Here is a 25,330-nt window from a genome sequence, read left to right as displayed (position 1 = left end):
ACGTCGTTAGCCGCGCCTCTGGGCGGAGTTCAACCTCTACGTTCCTCAAAGTACGTGGAAAACTTAACCACCGATGCAAAACAACGCTACCTTCAAAAGTTACATATTTGTGGACTAAAATCGGACCCGTACACATTTTTGAAGTCCGAATTCGACTGCAATGAGCCAAAGTTGTGGCCGGAGGTAACCTACGCTGATATTTATGCATACTTTATTAGCAAGCCGAGTTTGTACACTCACTCACAACTGAAATCGTACAAAAGTTTAGATGCATACCAATTCGTTGTTACCGGACAAACTTTTGATGTAATGTGCAAAAAAATCAAAATCAATGACGACCCCAACACTGGATTTCTGTTTGTAGGGAAAGTACGGCATTCACAGAGCATCTTCACTTCGCCCCCGAACCGCGTATGGGTTGCACTCACAGCAGACGGTACAGTGACTACCGCTCATTGTATCTGTATGGCTGGGCTTGGTGAAGCCTGTTCTCATGTAGGAGCGATCCTATTCTACATCGATGCAGTGACTCAATTCAAAAGAAGAACTGACATGTCAGCATGCACCTCAAAAGTCTGTTCATGGCTACCACCGACTCTGAAAAAGGTTACATTTGAAGAAATCTCGAACATAAACTTCGCCAGACCAAACAAGAAATACAAACTGCTTTGCAACGCCAGTGCCACGGAACGTGTGATTACCGGTAGTGACAAATCTACAGGGAAAGCCCCGACTAGAAAGTCTGCACCATCGTTAACACAGGGCGAATTAAAAGACTTCGTGGTTAAACTCGAGCAAACAGGTGTAAAAAGTGCCGTGTTACGTGTACATCCTGACACATACAAGCAATTTGTACCCACGTCAACAAAGCTGGTCAAGCCGCTCACTGAACTCTACAACCCGTCCTTCCATGACCTCGCGTACAATGAACTGTTGCTAAAGTGTGACAATGTTTATGAAAACATGACCTTATCAAAATCTGAGGCTGAGGACATAGAAATTGCTACACGCAAACAGGCCACTTCCAATATTTGGTTTAGACAACGTGCAGGCTTGATTACTGCAAGTAGATTTAAATCAGTATGTAGTACAGATCCAAGTATGCCCTCCCAGAGTCTAATTCTCAGCATATGTCACCCTCTTAAACACAAATTTTCAACAGAAGCTACATGTTATGGTTGTGTGCATGAAAAAGATGCCATTGAAAGATTGAAAATACGTATGATAAATGAAGGGCATGTAGGAGTTCAAATTTTACAGTGTGGACTGTACAGAAGCACCAAGTATCCCTTTCTTGCAGGTTCCCCTGATGCTTTAATTAGATGTGAGTGTCATGGGATTTTTACAGTTGAAGTAAAGTGTCCCCTCAAATGTAAACATAGGACTCCACAAATGCAAACAGAATTAGATGCATCATTTTGTATGCAGAACATTGATGGAAAGTATGTTTTAAAGCGAACTCATCAATATTTTTATCAAGTTCAGTTACAAATGTTTTTAGTTGGCATTTCATCCAGCTATTTTGTTATTTGGTCACCTGAGGGTGAAGTAATACAGCAAGTATATTTTGATGAAATCTTCATGGAGCAGATGATAAAGAAAGCTGATAAACTCTTCAGGCATTGCATTCTCCCTGAAATACTCTCCAAGTGGTACTCTAGAAAATATCTACAACTGGGGAGCACAGAGAACCAGCCAGAAAGTCAGTTGTCATGTGATACACATTCAGATACGTCTGTTTGTTATTGCCGTGGTGAGAGTTTTGGGAGGGACATGATTGTTTGCAGTAGCAAAGATTGTGAAGTGAAATACTATCACTTGGATTGTTTGAAAATTAAGCATGCTAAGAAGGGGAAGTGGCTTTGTCCAAGTTGTTCAAAGAAAAGGACAGGAAAAAAATAGACTGTCCTGCACAGTAACACACCACTGTTGATGATGACTAGGTCCTAGGTAAAACAATGGGTAACACCAGTAGAAAGGTCTGTAATTAGTAGCATTCATGTAAATAAAATATATTTACTGCACTAATATACTTATGTATTATTTGAAATTACAGGAGGCTAGTCAGGTGACCCCTTTATATTTTTAAAATCCATAAGTTTAATATTTGAACTTGCCTCATTGAACAGTAGTGTGTACCTGCACAGGACAATAATTAAGAGAAGAAATGGAGAAACAAGTAATACAAAGAATATAGTTTTTTTTAATTCTGAAACAGTTCAAAATGAATTAGTACATTTCATTAAATCTCTCCCTGTTGTTGTAAATATTTCATTAGGACATAAAAAAATCAATATCAGTTCTGTATAATTTGTGTAGTAAAGCTATAAGAAGTACAACAGGAATACTATTACACATTTATATCTATAATGAATGTAATTCGAGGTAAAATATAAACTTACAATAAATTACTGACACTATTCAACATTGTCTTTACAATTCATTTGACAGTTGTTTGTTATTGCATGTACAGGAAATTATTTGTAAACAAACAATAAATACAAGGGACCAAATCAAAATCACAGTTTGAAACTTCATACATTGTTAAAATGCACTCTACAGTACACTGACCTCAGATTACAAGTTACAAAATGTAGGTTTTAATAGCAATTGTCTCACCAAGCACAGAAGAATAATTCTTTGCAATCTTCTCAATTCTAACTACTGATAAGATAAACTCTTACTATTGACTTTGAGTTAGGCGTAATAAAAAAAAAATTGTGTGGTTCTGAACTTCTGATTACATTCTATTTGAGAATAGGTGGGATAGGGCAATTTTTTTTTTTCATTTCCTAGTCTCTAGTTCAGGTAGTTATGTTTTCTGTTGTTTTCCATATTGTACCCATGTCATTGATTTCTTCTCATCACATATGGTCATTACAGATTGGAAGAATTTTATGTTGTGTTTGTTTATTAGATGATGTAGGTTTCCACATCCATCATTACTTCCTAGACTTCAAATTTGTTGCGATTTTAGCATTTTTTTTGCTCAAATATGTAACCCGAACCAAACAATTATTTTGTTTGACCTAAGACACTGACATGGTTCCTTTCTTTTTGTTTTGTTAACAAGAACAATACACATTCATATACCAAGGCCTTAGCACTATGTTCTAGAATACTATTAAATCAATTGTGGATCAGACATTGTCGTTTCATGTATAGCATGCCATGTATACAGTGTAAAGGCTATATGGATACAACTTTTTTCAGTGTTTGTGAGAGCTAATATAAATACTAGAGTGAACCTGGGTGTCTCTAGTGAGGTGATTTACAGAATGCACACATCCTGGAAGCAGATTGTGATTCAGCTGTGTTTTTTTTTAAGTATCTAGGGGAACAACAGATTCACAAAGATTGCACAAAGCTGAACAAACTATGGCTATATCATCCACTACAGTATTACCACCACACGTTTTATTCATGATCATTTTAATGGGGAGGGTTCCTTGTAATATTCTATATTTATTTCTTAGAAGGCCAATCACTCTTTCAACATGGATTCTCACATGAGCTAATTCCCTGGACCAATCAATATCCTTCCTTTCAAGTTGCAGTTTCCCTTTGGTAAATGCAGGAATTTTTAATACTGCCCTATAAGCACTAACAGAAGCTTCAATAGTAAACCCTCTATCTGCTAGAACTTCATCCCCGGGTAACAATTTTTTCAGGATTCCACAACTTTCGGTCAAGTAAACATCTGAGACCCTCCCTCCCCATGCTTTGGATATATATATTATTGTACCTTGTGGTGATATTCCAATTAAAAATTTTGCAGTGTTATGATGTTTATAATTGGACCATGTCTGCGCCCTGGCTACTAGATCTGTTGGTCTTTCACTAAAAACTTCGAAACAATCTAAAATAACAACACAATTTTTGAAGTGATCTCTAAAACATAATGGCATAGTTGAACGTAAAACTTCTCTGTCAGGCCATATAATAAATGATGACAACCTTGAGGACATTACTGGGACCCACCTGTTAAAAATTCTGCTGATTGTGGACTGGTCAACTCCAAATCGATATGATAAATCTTCATCAAGTAAATTTAACCTAAGTTTCATAAGAACAGATAAAAACTCCTGGAATTATGTCAATTTGTTTTGTGAATATGTCTTAATGTGTGAAGCAACTAAATTAAAAACCATTTTAACTATAACAAAGTTAGGTAATCCTGTATAAAAACTACATTTCTTTTCATTCAAACTAAAAGTTTCTTCAGAAAAAGATATGCTATCTAGTCTTTCTTTCAACCTGTCCCTTTCAATTTTCAAATTCTGATTGTCATCTCTTAACTGTTTGTTTTCAATAATCAGCCAACTATTCATTTCCTTTAGCTCTGCAACTTCTGATCTCAGTTTTATACTCGCATCATTATTCTCTTGAGTCAGGTCCTTGGTTAACATCTCTTCCTGTTTTCCAAATTTGGTTTCCTGCTCAGTTTCATTGGATTCCTCATCAGGCACCATACAAGCTTTAAATTTACTGCTTCTCCGTTCAAACCTCTGAAGATCAGTTTCCGCCTTTCTTTTTCTTTGTTGTGTGATGAACGAAAACACTGATGGTACATAGTCTGGATGATTGGGGTCGTCATTCTTGGCACCTTGAATGAACGACAAAATATCTAGGTTACAGCAATATTCATACATGGGAATAATTATACAAAAAGTGATACTGCAAAACAAGGGTTATTGGCTGTAGTCATTTTCCTCAGGATAATTAAAAAGAATTTCATTTATAGAATGTCAGATGTACAATAGTAATAATTGTCGAGTACATTCAAGGTCTAGTCATGGAAATATCACCCATATGTGTGATACTTCATTTCTTAGTCTAGTTCCTATAATTTGTATAAAATATCATTACCATTTATATTTCTATGAAAAATGTTCTTCATTTTTCTTTCTTTCAAGAACCACTACTACTGATACTCAAAACCAATGAGCTATACAAATCCCCTATACTTGCATGTCGAAAAGAAACAATCGTGTCTGAAGCAAAAACTTGCATCACGGCTAACTTTTACAGAAATAAACAAACTGATAAGAGTCGCTTGAACCTACATAAGAGGGACCGTGTGTTGTTTTTTGTATCAAGTTTGACAATGATAAGAAGTAGACTTTTTTCGGCACCATCAAAGGCATTTTTCATCGCCCACAACTGTTACAATGCGAAGTTCTGTTCACAGGCAATGGTGTACAACGCGCTGTCAACACTCGTACTAGTCCTGCTTGCAGACGGTGCACGGGTCTTCATTACTGACAGGACCCTCAACACCAGAAGGAAGTAGGACTACACTCGTACTAGCTATTTTGTACTAGTTCACTGAGCGAACGCGCCATATTTTCATTAGTCCTGCTTGCATACGGAGTGAGTTGTACCTTCGGAATTCGGACAACGCGGTGGTGAGGGTCATATCATCATGTCGACCCGTACAAGCAGGACTACATTTTCATAATCGTAGCATTTCTGTCAATAGCAAAAAGAACTAATGCATGAATTTGAACTTCGAAAATATCAGGTGTGGTACTTGGATAATCAATCATCTTGAAACTTAAAAATATTTGGGGGAGGCGTTTCAAAGACAACTTTATTTTTCTACTTACCGGTAATGAAATGCTTGCTACACAGCCATGCATGTTTTGGTTCTAGATTCTTCCGATTTATTGCCGAAAGCCACTGTCGCCGTCGATCTAAATCCTTTGGAATTCGGTAAAAGGAAAAATCACATCCTTTTTTATGACGGTTTGTACATCCAAAGGCACAGCAACTCTTTCCCATGGTACTGAAATTTCAAATTAGGCGCTAGTGGAAGCAGAAGACACGCATTTGCTTACAGTGCATGCCACTCGCTTTTGCCACTCAATATGGCGGCCGTCGTGAATTAGCCTCGTTCCCGTGACGGATGACGTCATATGCATATCATCTATAACATGTTAAGACTTTGGCCATCTTTACACTAGTGATTTCTTAATCCTATACCAATGTTTTATCTTGAGGTCTATTCAATGGCACTGATGATGCCTTCGAATTCCCCGGCCAAAAATGTCTCCACCATCGTTGCAGCGTCTTCACGCCCGATTTCCTTTAGGGCTGTATGTATAGCTTTTAAAGGCTGTCTTTCAGTATGTAGTAAAAAGAGAAGGGTTTTTGTTGGGCTTCCTTTCGATTCCAAGTATCTTATTTGGTCTAACCCAAATCTGAACTTGCTTGCTAGCATTTTCCAATCTGCTTCCAAAGGGTGCTCCGGGTCCAGTAAGACTGCCAGTTTTTGAATAAGTTCAAAGGTGATATTATATTGCGGATCCGGCTTCGTCTCGCGTTTGATCCATGGATTGGTATTGTTTCCTGGCAGCCTGAGCCACGTATGCCCATTTGTTAACTTAAAGTGGCGGTCCTCAATTGCACTGTAGGCATTGGTTGTAGATAATAATCCGTCTCCACATATTTCTCCGGTATTCTCTACACTTCCTCCAATAGCCATTTGCCCTGTGAACTCGTTCGAAATTTGACGATGAGACCTCGCACCATCTTCATGTTGACTGATTGTGCATAAATCAAAACGTTGTTGCATCTGGAGATATGTTTGTGGTACTGGTGTCATTGCCTGCCGTTCTTCGGGTGACGAGACATCATCGGTCATTGTCGACGTCGGGGTCAGTTCTTGACTGCTAACAAGGTCAATCCCTCTGCTGCTAGGTCCACTTTGAGATCCCTGTGAAAACATTACCAGAAGATAGTATATCTAATTATTGTGTACTTAATTAAGGAGCGGGCAAGTTCGGAAAGGCTGAAGCCACTCCAAACTGATACATATCCGAAGAAAAGAAACCTTTAGGAATCACGATTATTCAGTATGCATCTACTGAATATTCATGTCTGCTAACATCCATGATGCAGTGATGTATCACTTAAAGAACAATATAGTTGAAAAGGCGTTTCAATGTGTGTGTTTTTTTTTGTGGTAAGCGAAAATTATATGATGTCAAATCATTAAATGACTCTCCAGAACACACAGTTAATGAAAATGCGTTTACTTCTTGGAGTGGCGTTCCCCCTTCCTAACCAACTGCACAAGTCATAATATTTATCCAAAATATTTAAAATCCGGCAACGTCGGCTTTTGAATCTTAGCCCATTAGCAAGCTATATGTTGTTCAGCAAACTCCGGCTGTGTGCTTAATTTGTCGTGTATTTAATGACATTGCGGATGATCTTCCCTACCTGAGATGTGATTCTCTTTGATATGCACAGTTCCACGCCTTTAGACATTCCTTGGCAAACGTTAATGACGCAGCGGAATTTATTAATATCTTCGTTTTCTGGTTCAAAGATGTGTGTAGTGTTGGCTTTGCACTTTCCTTCACAGACGGAAAGGATATGTATTGTCTGAAATGACACGAAAATTAATGTCAGTGTATCGATATAGGATTGCTTGAATTTTAAATTGCTATAATATGATATGTAATGGCATATATGCTAGAAGAATATTTGTCTTTGCAAGAGATAAACGGGTCAATCAATTGGTTGACTTTTCCACCTTCACTTGTTTCCCTACATGATGAAAATGGCATTCTGTAAAGCAGTCGTGTTGTTTACACTACAGGGTTCTCTTGAACATTACTACGCACCTGCTCTGTGGAGTTAAGACACTCCCATCCTTTCAGAATCTTATCAACAGCTACGTTAATGTCCACGCCATTGTTATGACAGAAAATTTGCTTCTCACCGTCGACTAGTTGTGAATCGAGAGAAAGTGCCTCTTCATCTGCTAACTACAAGGTAGTTACACAAAGTGAAATATGAATACACAAGATTTACCAAATCTAACAAATTATTGATAAGCAAATGAACTACAAATCTTACAATAATGGAGAGGATCCTATCACTGATACCAATTTGTATGACCTGAGTTTAACACAGATTATAATTGAAAAAAATAAATCTAACTTGTTTATTGTTACAGTGAAACATTACTATCTGATTAAACAATGCAAAGTGGTTCGTGAACTAATACTCTTTTTTGCCGAAAATCACCCCGTTGACCAATATTTGGCTGGTATAATTGATTTTTAAAATATTTCCTAATGATCCTGATAACATCTCATTATAAAGAAATACTGTATACATTTATTTATTTTCTTTATAAATTTCAGCTATGTCTTTTCACATAAAAATATCAACTAAAGTGTGTGTATTTGTTTTACAACGTACAGTACACAGAGTGCAGGCAGTGATGTGAGTAGATGTGGCAGTATTTGTTCACATGTTTATAGGTCACGACCCCTGATAAGTAGAATGCCTGCGTTGACCATGGGTGCCCTCACACAGGTGATTTGCGATGTAATAATTGTAATATCTACTCACCATAACATTATCAGGGAGGTCTTGTCCCACGTAAACTCTTAGAAGCACGTCGTCACCAGCGGCACTGCGATTGTTGTACGCTCTGACAAAAAGCCTGGTAATTGTGTGGCAACCGCTTTCCTCACTGCATGCACATGTAAATTTAGTGAAATGTCGTGTGATTACCAAGCATTTGTCTGCCTTGACCCAATATTTGTAATCGCATTGCGACGAATGATCGTCTTCCCAGTTGGTTTCAGCACACATAGCAGTCTCACTCCTTAGGACGGAAAGTGTAGATGGGTTAACAGTTACTGCGCAGTGGGGAAATGAAACCATGACTGGCTCTTCAAACACTGTGCCGTGAGGACCACATACAACCACTGGACTAACTCGACGACCATGGCGAATACTGTTCGGTCGTTGCTTATCATTCCAGGACATTTGACATTTTTCAGTCTCGTTCCACTGGACACCAATGTAGACTGACTTAGTTTGACCCTTAGGAACTGCACCTGGAGGAATTAGGAGTCTTAATCCTGTTTGGGGGACATCGATACAAGCTCCTTCATAAGTGACATCAAGGGTTGAGAAAATCCCTTGACTCTGATCTGGCAAGAAATCATAAGTGCTCTCTACGATTGATTGAAGTTCATGCTCTCCTGAGTACGAGTCGCCGTCTGAAAATAGAAGCGGCAATATGTTTTATATGGTTAGAAATATATAGAATAATTTTTACACAGCCAGGTTTTAAGATAGACATAATCTCAGTGTAATGTTTGAAGGTCTGTAATTGCAATTTAGAAAGATGACTTTTTTCTCTTAAACTAACACTTGATTTCAGTCTGACATTAGTCTAGTCATGTGGCAAGTTTTGTGGAATTGCCAGAAAAAACGAACAAGTTTAATAGCTGTAATTTTCTTTTCTTTTCGAAAGTATTTAATATGGATATGTAATTAAAACTGGTAGTTAAGATGTTGGTCTATTTATACGGAACATAGCAATGATGCCTCCGATGAGTGTCAACGCGATTTTTGGTCGTGTATAAAATATCCTGTAGGCAATGGTACACTGTACAATAGACTAGTAGTAATGTACACATTTGACATTGGTTTAATAAGTACTCAAACGCACTCTTAAAATTGAGGTATAACAAGGGACCACTTTTTTACAGTTTCCTTCAGTTATTTAGGTATTCTAGGTGGGCGAGCTGGAGTGATATTTATAAGTTTGAAGCAACCAGCTGTTAGTTCTCATCTTGATTATGCAAACTCCATATTGTATGGAATGCCACAGTATTTGTTTAACAGATTGCAGCGAGTACAAAATAATGCCGCACGAGTTGTAAAAGGTTTGAGAAAGTATGATGGAATAACATAATCTCTTACTGAGCTTTCCTGGCTGCCTGTCAAGGCAAGAGTTGATTTTAAAGTAATTTGACTATTTTTAAGGCTTCGAATGGAAAATCACCTTTGTATATCCAGGATTCGTTCACACGTACCAACAATTCTCGTTACAATTTAGGTAACGACTGTAGTCAAAATCTTGTTGTACCTCGATCATATAATACACTAAATGACAGAGCGCTTACCATTTGTGGACCAAAGCTATGGCACTCAATTCCTGGAGAACTAAAGCTGATCACTGATGTTGAACTTTTTAAAGGCGAACTTAAAACACAACTGTTATAAACTGTATTGATGTCTTACCACGTGTCTTTTACCAAGTAGTCATTTTAGCCTTTTTGTAATTATTGTAACCAATTTGTTGTTTTTAGCTTTATATTGTTTTACCATGCTTTTAAATATATTGTATGTACAGCGCTTTTGAATATTAATAAATAGAAAAGGCACTTTAGAAGATAAATAAACTTTAAACTTTTAAACTTTAAGCAGCCAAACACCCTTTGACGTTTATGCATGTTTGCACGAACACGTCTACATATACACAGAAACTACACAACCACCAGCACCACCACCACCACCACCACCATCATCATCATCATCATCATCATCATCATCACCACTACTACCACCACCACCACCATCATCATCATCATCACCATCATCATCATCATCATCATCATCATCATCACCACCACCATGAATTACCTTTCTGACATGAGTGTCCTTCAATATATAGTGGCAGTCTTTTCATGATGACATAGTCTATTGGTGAATTCTTTATCGGTTGACCATCCAACTCTATGTGAACTTGGTGTTCACCGCACACATCACCAATTATTGTTACACTGAGTGTTCCATCGTTTCTATCAGCAACACTCAGATACTCCCATGTTCCATCGGGTTTGCGAAGCTTTACTGTTACTTCTTGGATTGGTGCGATTTGACCTCCACTACTATCACGGATAACTATGACAAGGTTAACAGCATCACCCAACCACACCCTCTTGGGAGGTTTATCGACGGTACATCGGGAAACATTGGCAATGGATCGAACCGTCCCTAACATATTTTGGTCGGTTATGTTGTTGCTTGGCTCAAAGCGTATGTTTTCAGGTGACAGGAGGCCTCTATCAGAGTCAAGGAGCTCATTTGCCTGGCGTACAAGGTCACATTTTTCAGAGAGGAGTATACGAACATTCTGATTAGTAATTAATGTATTTATATCCATCAAAAGTCGGCGACTTTTTAATTGCCACTCGTCGTAGTGTGAGGTCGCATTTTCTAACATTATATCGCATGATCTATTCAGCTCGTTGAGGAGTTCTTCCTCTTCTTTCTTTACCTTTTGAATTAGAGTGGTTGATTTATTCTTCACTTTACATTCTTCCCCCTCTCTCTGTTTTTGTATTTTGGCTTTCCATGCAACCCTTTTATCACCATCATTACTTTCCCCAGTGGCTTTTATGAATATGGCTTTGAGTTCTTCCCTATATTCATGGATGACTTCCTGTATGTCGCGACAAACATGTGTAGGGTCATGGCCATTGTCGAATTTAATGCATTCATCACACACTGGTACTTGACATGTTGTACAGAAGTGTTTCGCGGTGTTGTATGAGTGGGTGTTGCAGTTTATGTAGTTAGGGTTGACATCTGTTGACATTTTTAACCCCCTCATACCTGAACTGCTAATCGCAGAATCACCACTACTAATACTGTAGAAATTACTGTCACAGCTACTTGCATAGCTGAAAGCGGAGTCCACGGATTCTTTTCCAATACTTCTCATTATGCTGTCTGACCCAAGGTCGGATGAACTGTCGTCATCTTTTGGCAGTAACGACATATCACTCTTGAATGTGAGATATTGAAGTTTATCGTATGTGGGATATGTGCCCGATCGCAAACGAGTTACTGGCACGTTCTCACATTTGCCTTCCCCAGACGAAACGGAACGGGTCCGACCTTTACCGGTTTTTCCAACCAGAGCTACTGGCTGTTCACTAGTATCATCATAGAAACTAAGATTCCTTGGATCATGAAACTCCTCACCTATCATGGTTGTTGGTTTATCAGTAAATTCTACGACGTCGATTGAATATTGAGCACCACTTTTAGGGCATTTTGAACACATCTTGGATGATGCAGACATTTTGAAACATGGTACACAAATGGCATGCTGACATTCAAGTTGTACACAATCACTGGGCTCCAAGCAGATGGAACAAGTTTCAATCATTTGAAAACAATCGTCCAGAACTGCCATTTGAGCAGCCATCTTGGTACAATTACCTGTTAAGTTGTTATCAACGACACATGAACTGAAGTGATAGCCACGTAGCACTACCTATCTTTGTGAGAAAATTGACGTCAAACTGGCATGTTTGAAATGTATCACTTGATACTCATTATTTCTTTTAAAAAAATATTACTTGATATTTGTTATTTCTTAATGTTGCTTATAGTATGGCACACATTCAAGAAAAGGCACTGATATGGTAATGTCTTTAATTTATTAATAATAAAATAAGCTCGAAATGTTGGCATAATAAAAGAAACAGAAATACAAAAGAGCAACCACAGGTTCAGATGGTGATTTCATATTACTAAGATGAGAGCCCAACTTTGTTATAGATGCTGGAAGCAGCGTTACTCACTGAAGTATACTAATTGGTTCAGTAATATTCATACATATTAATATACTCGTGATGATATGTATAAAAGTTAAATTCTAATTCATAGGGTAGGGTAGTAGAGACGATGGTGGCAGAGATGAGAGAGCTGACTTGCTCCTAGTTACATGATCTTAATACTATGGAAGGGTGGAATATTTCATGAGTACCGTTCAAAAATATGAAATACATTCACTCGGGGTCGCTATGTGCCTGGAAAAAAGTTGTTCTCATCCATGGAATACGTTCAACCGAGGCTGTATTATAAGACATGGGACACTCGGCAATTGGAGCATGTTAGCACGTTTGTTAAATGCACAAATCGAACTTCATAGGGAGTCCAAATATGTCGACACAATAGTGGCAATCAGCCAAACATTCAACGTGCTATACAGTTTGTATTTGGACATTACGTAGATGCAACATCTAAAGGTTACCTGACCACAACCACTTACTGTGTTTGATGTTTTATTTACGTATATTGCGGAAGTTGAGTGGAATTGTACATTTACTTAGCACATATACCTACAGAATCAGATGCGTTCTTGATATGTATTTAAACGAATTCGAATTAAAATCAGAAGGATGTGTTGGAACCTCACTGTACATAGAGGTTTATTTCAAAGGAGTCAACATATAAGCCACCATATTACATATGTTATACTATTGTGCTATATCGCAAGAGACTTTAACTCTAATGACAATGTGCAGGAATGCATATATCTCTATGATCTAAAAAGGTCCAAAGGTCACAATCGCAAGAGACTTAACTATAATAAATAATATCATGTGCAGTGACGTCACTGCACAGCTGTGCCTTGATGTCACCGTGACTTGACATTTGGTCAAAGCTTAAGGTCACCGTTGGTCAGATACCAATATACTATTTTTAATAGGCTTTGTAATTTTTATTTTTTTTTCCTATATTATAATTTTAATTTCTTTCCCTATATTATAATATATACGGATCCACAAAATTCATCAATTTGTGATTTGAAAGATGTACATAATACAGATAGAGGCAATAAAGTAAAACATAGAACTAGTTTTGCTCTTGAATTAAATAACTATGATCAGATATTTATTCTAAAACCAATTATTCAGAAAACAAATCCTAGCTCCAATCAATATATTTTAGGTTTAATCAAATCGGTTGGTACTAATAGTGAAGGTATTAAATTATTTAAGAAATGAATTGGATGATGTCATAGAACAAAGGCTCCATACTTTTTGGAATGGTAGGTTGACATTTTATTTTACTGAACTAATTAAGGAATAGTATAAATGCACTTCATATATAATGTGGTATTTAATGTTGACAGTTTACTATTACAACCTACAGCTAGAAGAAAAATAATTTTACCAACTATGGTATTATTATTATTAATCTTTATTACGGACACATAGTTCAGAGAAGAAGAAATTCATACCACAAGACAACTTAAATATTACATAAGGCTGCGCAAATTAAATTCTGTGTTTGACGTCAGCGTGCCTAGGTTTGAGAGAGATGGGGAGAAAACAAACAATTCAAATTAGGCTTCGTACGTCAATTTTTGTAACTTTGCCATAAACAACACTGAATTTGTTTTTACACAAAACGGAATTCATTGGATGTAGGTAACTTTGTTGATATGACAGCGTTGCTTTCTGTCATCAACACAAATAACAGTCCAGGGCTCGAAATTAGCGTCGGTCACGGCCAGCGGCCCACGGCAGCTATTAAAATCTTCTGGCTGGACCGGAAGATTTTAGAAAGACCTGCCCAACTGGACGGTAGATTTTGCTGCAATGTTAGCTCAGAATGTTGCTATCATTTTCAAAATTATGCTCAAAATTCAATTTGAATTCCTCTAAAGGCAATTGTTTTGACCAGTTTCAGCTCTAAATCAGTTGTACCATCAGGAAACTGATCGACTAGCTCGGTAATGGTAATGCGTCTTTCATGACCCATTACCTTGGAAGACGTTCTTTGTTCGCTGCGCATATGCAATAAATAATGAAATGATGTAACTCAGTGAAAATCGCTACAAAATGAGGTGATGTAACTCAGTGAAAATTGCTATATAAAGAAGGTAATGCAATGCAGTAAAAATTGCTACAACTCAGTGAAATTTGTCCTACAAAACGAGGTAATGCAACTCAGTGAAAATTATCGAGTAGACTTCACACATTCGAATAATTTAGCTGACTGACTGACTGATGACTGACTGACTGACTGACTGACTTGTTGGTTGGGTGGGTGGGTGGGTGGGTGAGTGAGTGGGTGGGTGCAGTGGTTGGTTATTTGGTTGGTCGGACGGACAGATGGTTGGTCGGTCAGTTGATCGGTCGATCAGTGATTAATCAATTGATCAATTGATTGGATGATTGACCGAAAATAATATCTGCTGTGAGGGTTACTGAACGGTTGTAACATTCCCAGGGATAAGACAATACTTACGTGTACTTTCACTGTTGTCGCTAGTTTGAAATTGTGTATAAAATGCACTATCCAACAAAGAGGGCAGCAGAGCTAGTTAAGTTCCATAAGACTAGTCCTGTTTTACAGTTTCTACGAATTGAGTTTCTAGGAATTCTGACGCATTCAACGAATTATAACTGAACGCATTCGAGAATTTAGACAACCAATATAATGCTAGTATATATGCATCACTTCGTATGTCTGGTTAAGGAGGGTTTCACCCATAGAGAGTAACCCTCACAGCAGATATTGTTTTCGGTCAATCATCCAATCAATTGATCAATTGATTAATCACTGATTGACCGACCGACCGACCATCCAATCAACCAACCAACCAACCAACCAACCCCACTCACTCACCAACCAAACAAACCATCAACCAACAAGTCAGTCAGTCAGTCAGTTAGTTAGTCAGCAAAATTATTCGGATATGTGAAGTCTACTTGAAACAGTTCACTGAGTTGCAGTACTACGTTTTTTTTAGCTTTTCTCCGTTTTAATACAATATTATTATTTATCGATTCATCTAACAACTCAATATTGTAATTACCAACATCTATTCTTTTTGTAAATCATTTAGTTCCTTGTAAATATCTTAATTTATTGTTGTCCTTAGTTATTTAAACCAATATTTATATAGTTTACATTGTAGTAGTCTGATATGTTTATAAATTGCACGTGTAAATCTTAACATGTCAATGCAACCGTCGATCTGTTCAGGTAGCAATCAATTGCCATGCAATATATATTTACTATTGACTTAAGTAGAGTCATTGGGTTCAAGTATCATATCATGTCATTAATCTAATATTTTCCATTCCATGTCATGTCTGGGGATAAGCAAAAATGACGTTTAGTAATCTCGTATTTTATTCTTTTGTTGTTTTGTGCCACCGATCTTTATTTCCGTATGTTGCTAATATTGGCACAGGCAGCTGAATCAATCTTGTATATGAATTTTTACAACAATACATTACAGATTCTTTCAAGTGTTAGCGGATATGATTATATCTCACTATATACCATACAATTGAATCAACACCATATTTACTTATTTCTTAGACGAAAGTACTCGTTTGGTTAATTGGATAATTTAATTGGATAATTTAACCTACATGTCGCCTAAACAGATAGATGTACAATAATTGAAATAACATTACAGTAAATGCTATCGATCTCTCGGCCCTTCGGCCCTCGATATCTGTATGCGATTATAGTAGTGTTGCGTCGGATCGGAGCGCGGCGACGACCTAAGTTTAGATAAAACGTAGGAAAAAAAGGCGCGAGCGACTGTCGACAGTCTATAGGTTGACCTGTCATTGTTGCCTGCAAGCCTAGTTTGATCTATAGGGGAGTTCATCTCTAAATTACGTAGGTCGTCACCTTTCACCTGTGTCTGTTTGTCCACTTGTCAGTCACCATGGTTGTGTATTATTCTGCTGTCTACCCAGTTCTGTCCTTGTATTATATTTTATCCTGTTGATGTCTCTACATGTCTACCTTTTCCGTCAGCACTGATTCTGTAACTATGTCCCATTGTCTGTCTATATCTGTTCCTTTTATGTAAGTTTCCTTCTATGGCCAAGTTACGCTGTGTTGGCACATAACTACTTTTGTAAGAGATGCTACCAAATCTTGACAGAAACCACTATGTGTCGTAAATTGATTGTTATAGGTTTCTCTCTCTCTCTGTCTGTCTGTCTGTCTGTCTGTCTGTCTGTCTGTCTGTCTGTCTGTCTGTCTGTTTGTTTGTTTGTGTGTGTGTGTGTGTTTTATTGACGCCTAGTCATAATGGCATGTAGCCACGATTGATATCAGTGTCACCGACTTAATAGCATATGACCTTTCAAGTCAGTTTGCAAACAAGTCGGATGTATACTCGAAACACAACGCATGTTTTCATAGACACTTTATGTAATAGATAAAACTGCACTAGCTTCAACTTAACATTTTGAGACTGTTTTGTTAGCTATAATGACATACTCATTATATCGTACAAAATGAATAGTATTGACTTTGTGCGTTCAACTGTATTTGATATGCAATAGCTTTATGCATTTTAACGGAATTTTAACGAAGTACATATTTATAGTTTCAAGGATTCTAATTGTGTAAGCTCCTGCTAGATATAAAATAGAAAGGAAAATGTCATTCCTACTGTAGTCTTCCTCACTGGTGTCGTCGTTAAGGTCAAACGCGTCATGTTACCCAACTACCAACTGAACTGCTTTGACTCTAACAGGCAGATAAATATAAAAGCGTACTGGTGATTTATTTATAGTCAGCAGTTGACAGCTTAGTGTGTGAAATATTTGATTACGTCTATAGTATACCAGTCTGATAATTAAAAGGTAGATGAACTCTTGCCAGACTGGTTAATAGGGCATAATTTAGGAGAGACTAAATAATAACGTGACATCTGACCTCAACAGTTGACGTTTGAGTGGCCCATTGCTTGATAGAAGGGATGTCAAATTGGAGTTTGAAAATAATGTGACAAACGTTTTTGATTTTAGAATGGTCATTTTTTATTTGCAAAACCTAGGAATCACTGGCTGAATCCTGAGTACTGTTTCTGTGCACTTCAAACTAAATTAGACTAAAAATGAATCATATATCAATACCTTTACTAGTACAACTTGTCTAGAGTGTGGCATTTTACCTTGCTATATATTTTCAATTTAACTATTAAAAAATCAAATAACAAAATTATTGCTAATATAATGCAATACCTAAGCTTATTGAAATAAATGCAAAATATTGAAAACAGTAGTAGTAGTGGCACATTAGCTGCATTTTATAAACTTTTTACTGGAGTGTAAATGCTCATAAAACCTCGGTTAAACTATTCTAGTATAATTGTAACATCAATGGATTCATTCTATGACATTACTATTGTCTCCTGACTCTGTTTGAATAGTTGATTGCATAGTAGGGTTTTCCATTTATTAATGTGTGTACACACATAAAAACGTGCTCAGCTTGTGTATACGTTATATCTTGATGACAGGTTTGAGTTTAGAGTAAGCTTCATTGTATGTAGAATACTAGGTGTATTTTTGAATGCACAGTAAAACATTACTCCCTAAATCGTATAAAACTCAGCTTATGCCTCTCTAAGGTCACTCAGAGGAAAACATCGAATTTGATGATTATGTGATACTGTCTTAATCACCTCTACTTAATGATATACTTTAAGTGGAGGCTGAAACTCCAGGCTGTAGAATAACTTTAGTAATGTTCTTGAATATAAATATGTGTGCTATTTTCGCTCCGACACTACATTTAAAAGGACCATCCATCTTTTTAATACAAATCTGAGAACTTCCGTTAAGTGTCTGCAAGCGTGCGTCACCATATTGGCGAGAGTTTTCATCACAGAACAGTGATAGGGCCTGGTCCCTTAGGTCATCCATGCAGGTCTTCAGGAAAGCATTCTGTAAGGTTGTGTATCATAGCAACATGGCCTATTTTCTTCCAAAGTCGAAGCCCTAGGCCTGCAGTGTAAACAAAATTTAAAGAGTGTGTATAGTATGGTGTGTGTATAACAAACCTTTTACACACTTCTTAGCTTTTTGTCATGTACTGAGTTACAAACACAGACTTTGACCATGTTGTTTCACATTGATTTTACAAGTAGGAAACCATGATAGAAATGTTTTATACACTAAAAATACAAAAATAAATACCCAATACTCAATGCATGCCATTTTAATTTCCTATTGTGATTGCTTTTGTGTGCAACGTGTATATTACAAATATTTCTGATATACGAGCATATTTCGCAGGTCAAAGGCATGATGCAATAAATTACCTTGATCGCACATTCTTCCAAACATGGATTATGTTATCCTCAATATCACTTAATTGAAGCCGTAAACTTCGGGGAGAATCTCCCAATGTTTCCCCACATTTGTTGCGAAACCTCGCAGAGTATCATTGGATATACATGTTGAAGAGAGTAAAGCAAGCATTGTTAATCATTTGATAGGGTTTGGAGGTCATATACACTGTGATAATTATCTATCATGCCATACATTATTCATTCTACCAGTAAACTGTCAGAGACATTGAATAAACCATCAATTTCAGGGCAAAGAACATTATAAACTTTTATATTCTGAAGAGCTCTCGTCAATAAAAGCTAATTTTTTTTCAAAACAAAAGTGAAATTCATTATACCTGATTTACTGTTGCAGTGAAAAGTCCTGAATAAAAAGTGTCGACAAATTTAATGAAACTGAATATGTGGATCATATCATATGATTGGGCTTAAACGTTGCATATAAAATTTAGATAAGACTTTATTAGCATTGATCAAAACATTGGGGCAATTTTAATATTAATTTTAATTTTTTTTTAATTATCACATATGCGTTATATCACTCCTGCATCACTACCTGGTAGTTGTTTCCATCTTGTGCATTGCTCCATTCAGCATATCACCATGGGATCCATTACCGTGTGTGTGTATGTGTAATATTCTTATCTGTCACTCCAGATTGTGTACTTCTAATTCCGAGATAAATTTTACAACCGTTGTGAATTATGCCCTGATCTACATATTACATTTCCCATGACCAAATATTATATACCTATTTTGACCAACTCTCTTTACAATAAGAGTACACAGTAACACTTTCTATTCCGCCTCACCCAACTACGGTGTGATTGTAATATTTGCTAGACTTGTTACGCTAAACTGTTTTCAATATTGTCTTTCAATGAGCACCTTCCGGGAGTCATAGTCGTAGTCACAGTTACTTGTATGGTGCGCCCTCACCGTTCTCACCATGTCCCAATAGCATTTCTGTCTGCATCATCATCACCTAGTGCGACTGATCAGTTTGCAGATCACGTGTATTCAATCGAGATGCGTGCTTATCCGATTTTTCGTTGATTCTGTTATCACTGACTTACTAAAAAGGTGCATAGAAAAGGTGCACACTAGAGTGAATACTGGACAGGTTGCAGATTCTGAAGTGGAAATTGCGAAAACTAACCAGTTGAAGAATGCTTATTGTGTTGCCGTCCAAACAGACGTGATGTCTCTGAAGCTTGTAGGCCATAATAAAAACATTCACTCTGCCGTTTGTTGAAAATGTTAGCAATTCAGAACGTGCACGCTTAGGCAATGACATCAAATGCATCCGTTTGAGTTACAGATATACATTATCTATTATTAATATGTGAAGGTTTGTGACCTTTCACACCAGAGCTTGCTGAATGAGATGCTCGCGTGCTATTCACATCACCAACAGGAGTTTGAAATGTGCTGATAATTTGAGAATACCAGAGAAGACATTCCGATCGAGATAATATCCACCATTCTTATAGTCATCCCTAAATAGTAGATTAAACATTAATATTGTGTAAATATCACAGAGTACATAATTACAAAGGTTAGACACCAATTTAATATGACCTTAGTATTCAATTTGAACTTTTGTTCCAAACACAACTAGAAAATTTACCTGAAATTTTCGACTGTACACTTCAGTCTTTCTAGTTGTGTTTGGAACAAAAGTTCAAATTGAATACTATGGTTTACCAACACAGATGAATTTCCATTTGAAGTTAATATGACCTTGTTGCCACCTTTCTCAATGAACAGTTACTGTACATTTTAGAGGTGTACTTATATGGTAAAATATATTGAAACGGTGCTCACAATGAGGACGAACTTGACAATTTTCTTTTCTGGCAATTTATGTGAGTTTTTCTTTTCTGGCACTTTATGTGATGTGTTTGAAGCAATAATATCCCCATTATATATCTCAAGCTTAAGCAATGCGTATAGGCAAAGTCGGTTTCACAACAGTAGAGCTGCAGACACCTATAGCATTTACTATTTAGTTTCGATCTGCCTGCTTGTGAAATTTGATGTAACGATGACATCTTTTGTTCTTTTCGTATATGTCAAGTGGTCAAATATTAACTATTTCAATAGTAACAGCTGTTTATGGATGATGTCATTAAATTTCGGCGAACATATATGTTTGTCAGGCCCTTTCCATGAAGAACGAATCAGTGCCTACAAATAAGTACTTTCGGTATTGATGTATAAGTTCATGACACTATTGGGTCTTATTTTGTATAATCATTACATTTTTACGTTGCGAGACATCTTCGTTCAAACTAAATAAAACATTTGACGTCGTGTAATTGAAAAGAAACTTGCAAATATTGGTATACATGTATAATCGAACGAAGTACGTTAACCGAAGGAGGCGTTATACAACAGGTATGTCTATTCCCTTCTCGGGCGTTTTTTATCATGTTTAAAATAACGGAATAACATGTCGTTGACCATGATATAATGCCTTTAGGTCACAGGGGTTGTAAGATTTGATCAAACATCTGTATTTATATTAGACATGTGTATTTGATTAGGACTACTAGGAAAATATATAATGTGTGTAGGCGTGTACATTTGTGGCGACTTCAGTAGTTTAGAGGCTATCCATTTGGGTTTGAATCTGAAGAGCTCTTGATACCACATCGGCATACAGACTACGGCTTCGGGATATCGAATGAAGGATTTGCCATTGGGTCGCTCCCAACTCTATATAAAGCGCATATACACAAGAAAGAATCTCCTAATCTATACAGTAGTGTCAAGTCCAATTGTAAAGTATTATATGTGAAGACTGGCTCGCACTCATCTCGTAAACGGCAGCTGCAGGAAATAAAATCATTATGACATCCGACACATATCTAGTTCTCTTCCTTGTTTGCTTAATCTCTAATTTCAACAAAATACTTCAAAATATGTTGCCTAATATGCTTTATTCTTCCTGTCATGGCCATTCTGAATCAGGTCTGATGAGATCAAAGACTAATAGTATTCAATTGCCAACGAAACTATGTTGTTATCTGCAAACTACACTGGCATTTGGTTGTTGCTAGTGACATAATCAAAGTCATATTCTTGAACGATATACGCAGAATAAGAAAGCAACCCTAACAAATTTCAGATCCCGCCAAGCAATTTTCGAGATAACTGTTTTAACCAATATTCAGATTTCTAGATGCAATTTGCATATCGGTCATGAGATGTCTTCTGCCGAATATTGTTTCTATCTACACATCACAAACGAAATCATCCCACTAAACTTCAGGCCAAGCTCCCTGGTAAATTTTGGGTTTAAATATTTTTTTTTACCAAATTCAAATTCTTTTGTCCCAAAATTATACACTTGTACTGCGATCATTTACATTTGAACAATTTTCTTAACCAGACACCCAAAGTAGAATCCCCACCAAATACAACAAGCACATACACACAGATACACATACATACACAAACACAGACACGTACAGGCATCCATACATACATACATACATACATACATACATACATACATACATACATACATACATACATACATACAGACAGACAGCCAGAAGACTGACACTTTGTCACGCCTATACATTTACTGAGTTACAAACTTATGACATTAACAAATTCTGCCCTTTACTGTTTGTGATTGGCTATGCCCTCTGTAATATCAATTAATTCGTAATCTCAAGGGGTACTAACCCTGAAGTGGCCTAAATAATGGTTTCCAGCCGTAATGCAATAGCAATTATCTCACATGCTGAGTATAAAAGCAGACATTCGTCCATTCTTCCAAAAAGGCGAGATAATCTAATAATCGGTGATGCTGATATTACTTTTGAAAGATTTCATTGGCAGATGGAGAGATGGTGCAATCATTGTTCTCAGAATGCGATAGCCTAATATGTATTCGTGGTATAATGACATCATACTGAGTATGAGTATACTTCACCGCAGTATCGGACTTCAACTCATTCTGGTTTCAGTACATTTCTCTATCAGTAAGCTCTGTAGCGGTTCAACTCAACTAACAGAATTGTTCATTTCAACGGCTTGTATAGCAGGATATTTGAGGTAAGACCATAGTTTGACATGTATGTTTTCATATAGCATACTTAAAAAAAAAAAAAAAAAATTTCATCTCTGACCAAAGGTATGCAATACAGATTTACCAGCCAAAATATCGTTGTAGTACACAGTGATTTTATTCCATACAAAAATAACGCTTGAGCAATGCTGCATGGCTCGAGTACTAAACCGATTTGTTACTTCTAAAATCTCGAGGGCAAATTTGCAAATGTTGCTACACACATGTACTAGCTTTACCATATATATTATTTACTTAATTATTATCCTAACAGATGTTGGGGAAACACTTGACAGTAACTTGAAGAAAAAAAACCACCATCTCATTGCTTGCTGGACCATGTAGGACATCGCATATCATCTTTAAAACATGTATACATGACGATTATCACCATAGATAATAGGCATGTCCAAAGAGGTCAAATATCAGGGTTTAGTAGGAGCATGCTTGTCAAGACATGACACAGGTGCCAGACATCATGTTATACTCCCATTGTTTCAATGATGTTTCAAAGTCCTGTTATATAACAGACTGGACACTTTCCAGTTAATAGGGCAGTTTTTTACACAATAAAAGAGTCTTCAAACTTGTTATCCACCAACGAAACTGTCCAAAATTTACAATGGAGCTGTTGCAAAATCTAGTTAACCATCACAATGTCACTACCTGACAACCTGCAAACATATGTGCATGTCATGTCTAAGCACACAGTATGCATGTGTATACCTTGATTGGATCCCAAACACAATTTACCTATTTGTAACTCTCCATCTGAAGTCAGTCTGTAACCTTTTTACTATGAAGAAATGTGATCTGATTTATTAATATGATAACGACCTAGTGTGCACGGTTACAAACAGAAATGCAAGACAGTGATGATGTCAATGTTCTGGTGAAAATGCTAAAAATAAAACTCGTCAAAGTTGTATAGAAAGGAGTGGTGTTATGGTAATATGGTAAAACAAAATACTCCCATGGTATTTTTTAAATACTCTCATGATGGTAAAACAAAATTCTTGACATAAAAACTACTCCCATGATAAACAAAACTACCACCATGAAATTAATAATACACTCATGGTAAAAAGTTAATGAGTATAAGAAACTAGATGAACAAGTAATAGATAGAGAAGTACTGTCCGCATTGGCCAAGTGATCTGAGGATGATATATATTTTGCCCTCTAGAGACAATCCGCGTAGCATTTCTCATATACCCTTCCCGGGCCCATAGACTAATCACTTACCGCTGCGCATGCGCCGCAAAAATATATGTCCTCCAATAGACAAAACATTGGCTGTCTTATATTCTCCGTTCAACGTAAAAATTGCGTTGTCTAAATCCCATAACCTGTGTACATGTGTTTTGACCGGATCCGGTAATTTAATTCCCGGCGACCGGATACGAATGAAAAATAGTGTTACTTTGTAACACATATTTGCAGTCTGACTTTGTTTTTGAATGCTTTTGACCTACATAGTTATTAGTAAATTTACACATATACGCGTATTATTGTTCGTGTTTTCTGGAATTTTCTTTTTCATTTCTTCTGCTGTGACCATAGTCTCGCTGCCAGACTCGTGACTATCGTCCCTAATCGTTTATGTATGCCGAGCGGCTTAGCCCTTAGAAGAGAGGGACTTTTCCCGACAAGTCCATCTCTTCTCGCGGCTGCGCCGCTCGGCATACGAAGTCACGAGTCTGGCAACGACACTACTGTGACCACAGCAAATCGACGTTTCTCTAATTTCTACATGTTACTTTATATATTTACTCGATTGTAGTTGCATGGCTGGGCTACTAGTGTGTCACGTTGACCTAGTCAACACATGGTTATATATTTAACACAGTGCAGTGAAAGATTAATATAATAAACTCGCAATTGGTGTCTTTCTTTCCGTCTATTCTTTCCCATACTGGTATCGTGGCATTTTCTTTCTTTTCTTATTTTCCTATTTCTTTATAAATTTATGGCTTATGTTTCGCTAAAAGTGTTATTTACCGACGCGTGTTTTGTTAATGTTCTCATGTGCAGATGTCAGTCACACTGGTTACGCCTACCGTGGGTACAATGTACACACTCGCACACTTCTACTCAAGGCAGGCGTACCCAGTGCAGTGTGACTGACAGTGTGACAGTATCAATACATGATAGGTAATAGATAGTCGGGAGGGCAATGTGCCAATAAACGAGGGTGCGTAGCCCCCGAGATTTTGGCACATAACCGTACCGAACGAGTTGTCTATCTTATTTATACTACGACGTGATTGGCTCAAACGGATCTTTTGAAACACATCCCTAAGAAAGAGTGGGCTATGGCTCCATCCATATAACCAATCGAAATCAAGGCTCCTGATTGGCTAAGTCGGTCAGGCCTTAGTATACCCACTCATTATGTATCAAGTTATAAGAACTGAAAATGGCGTCATTTTGTTGACCTTTGGCCTACTTATGATATTTTCAACTTCAAAATGTTTGAAATTTTTCTTTGATTGGATGATAATTCATAA

General features: G+C 37.0%; 1 protein-coding gene across 1 annotated transcript; it reads right to left on the bottom strand.

Moving 5' to 3' along the window:
• Positions 1–4,091: 4,091 nt before the first annotated feature.
• Positions 4,092–5,882, bottom strand: LOC144445324 (uncharacterized). Its single transcript, XM_078134862.1, has 2 exons — positions 5,610–5,882; positions 4,092–4,606 (listed from the first exon to the last, which is right to left on the bottom strand). The coding sequence occupies exons 1-2, from the start codon at positions 5,782–5,784 to the stop codon at positions 4,092–4,094; spliced, it is 690 nt and encodes a 229-aa protein (XP_077990988.1). The 5' UTR covers positions 5,785–5,882.
• Between the last annotated feature and the right edge of the window lie 19,448 nt (positions 5,883–25,330).

Source organism: Glandiceps talaboti, chromosome 14 (genome assembly GCF_964340395.1).
Source record: "Glandiceps talaboti chromosome 14, keGlaTala1.1, whole genome shotgun sequence".
Classification (NCBI taxonomy): domain Eukaryota; kingdom Metazoa; phylum Hemichordata; class Enteropneusta; family Spengelidae; genus Glandiceps; species Glandiceps talaboti.
The sequence above is the reverse complement of the archived record's forward strand: the minus strand, read 5'-3'. Positions and strand labels throughout refer to the sequence as shown.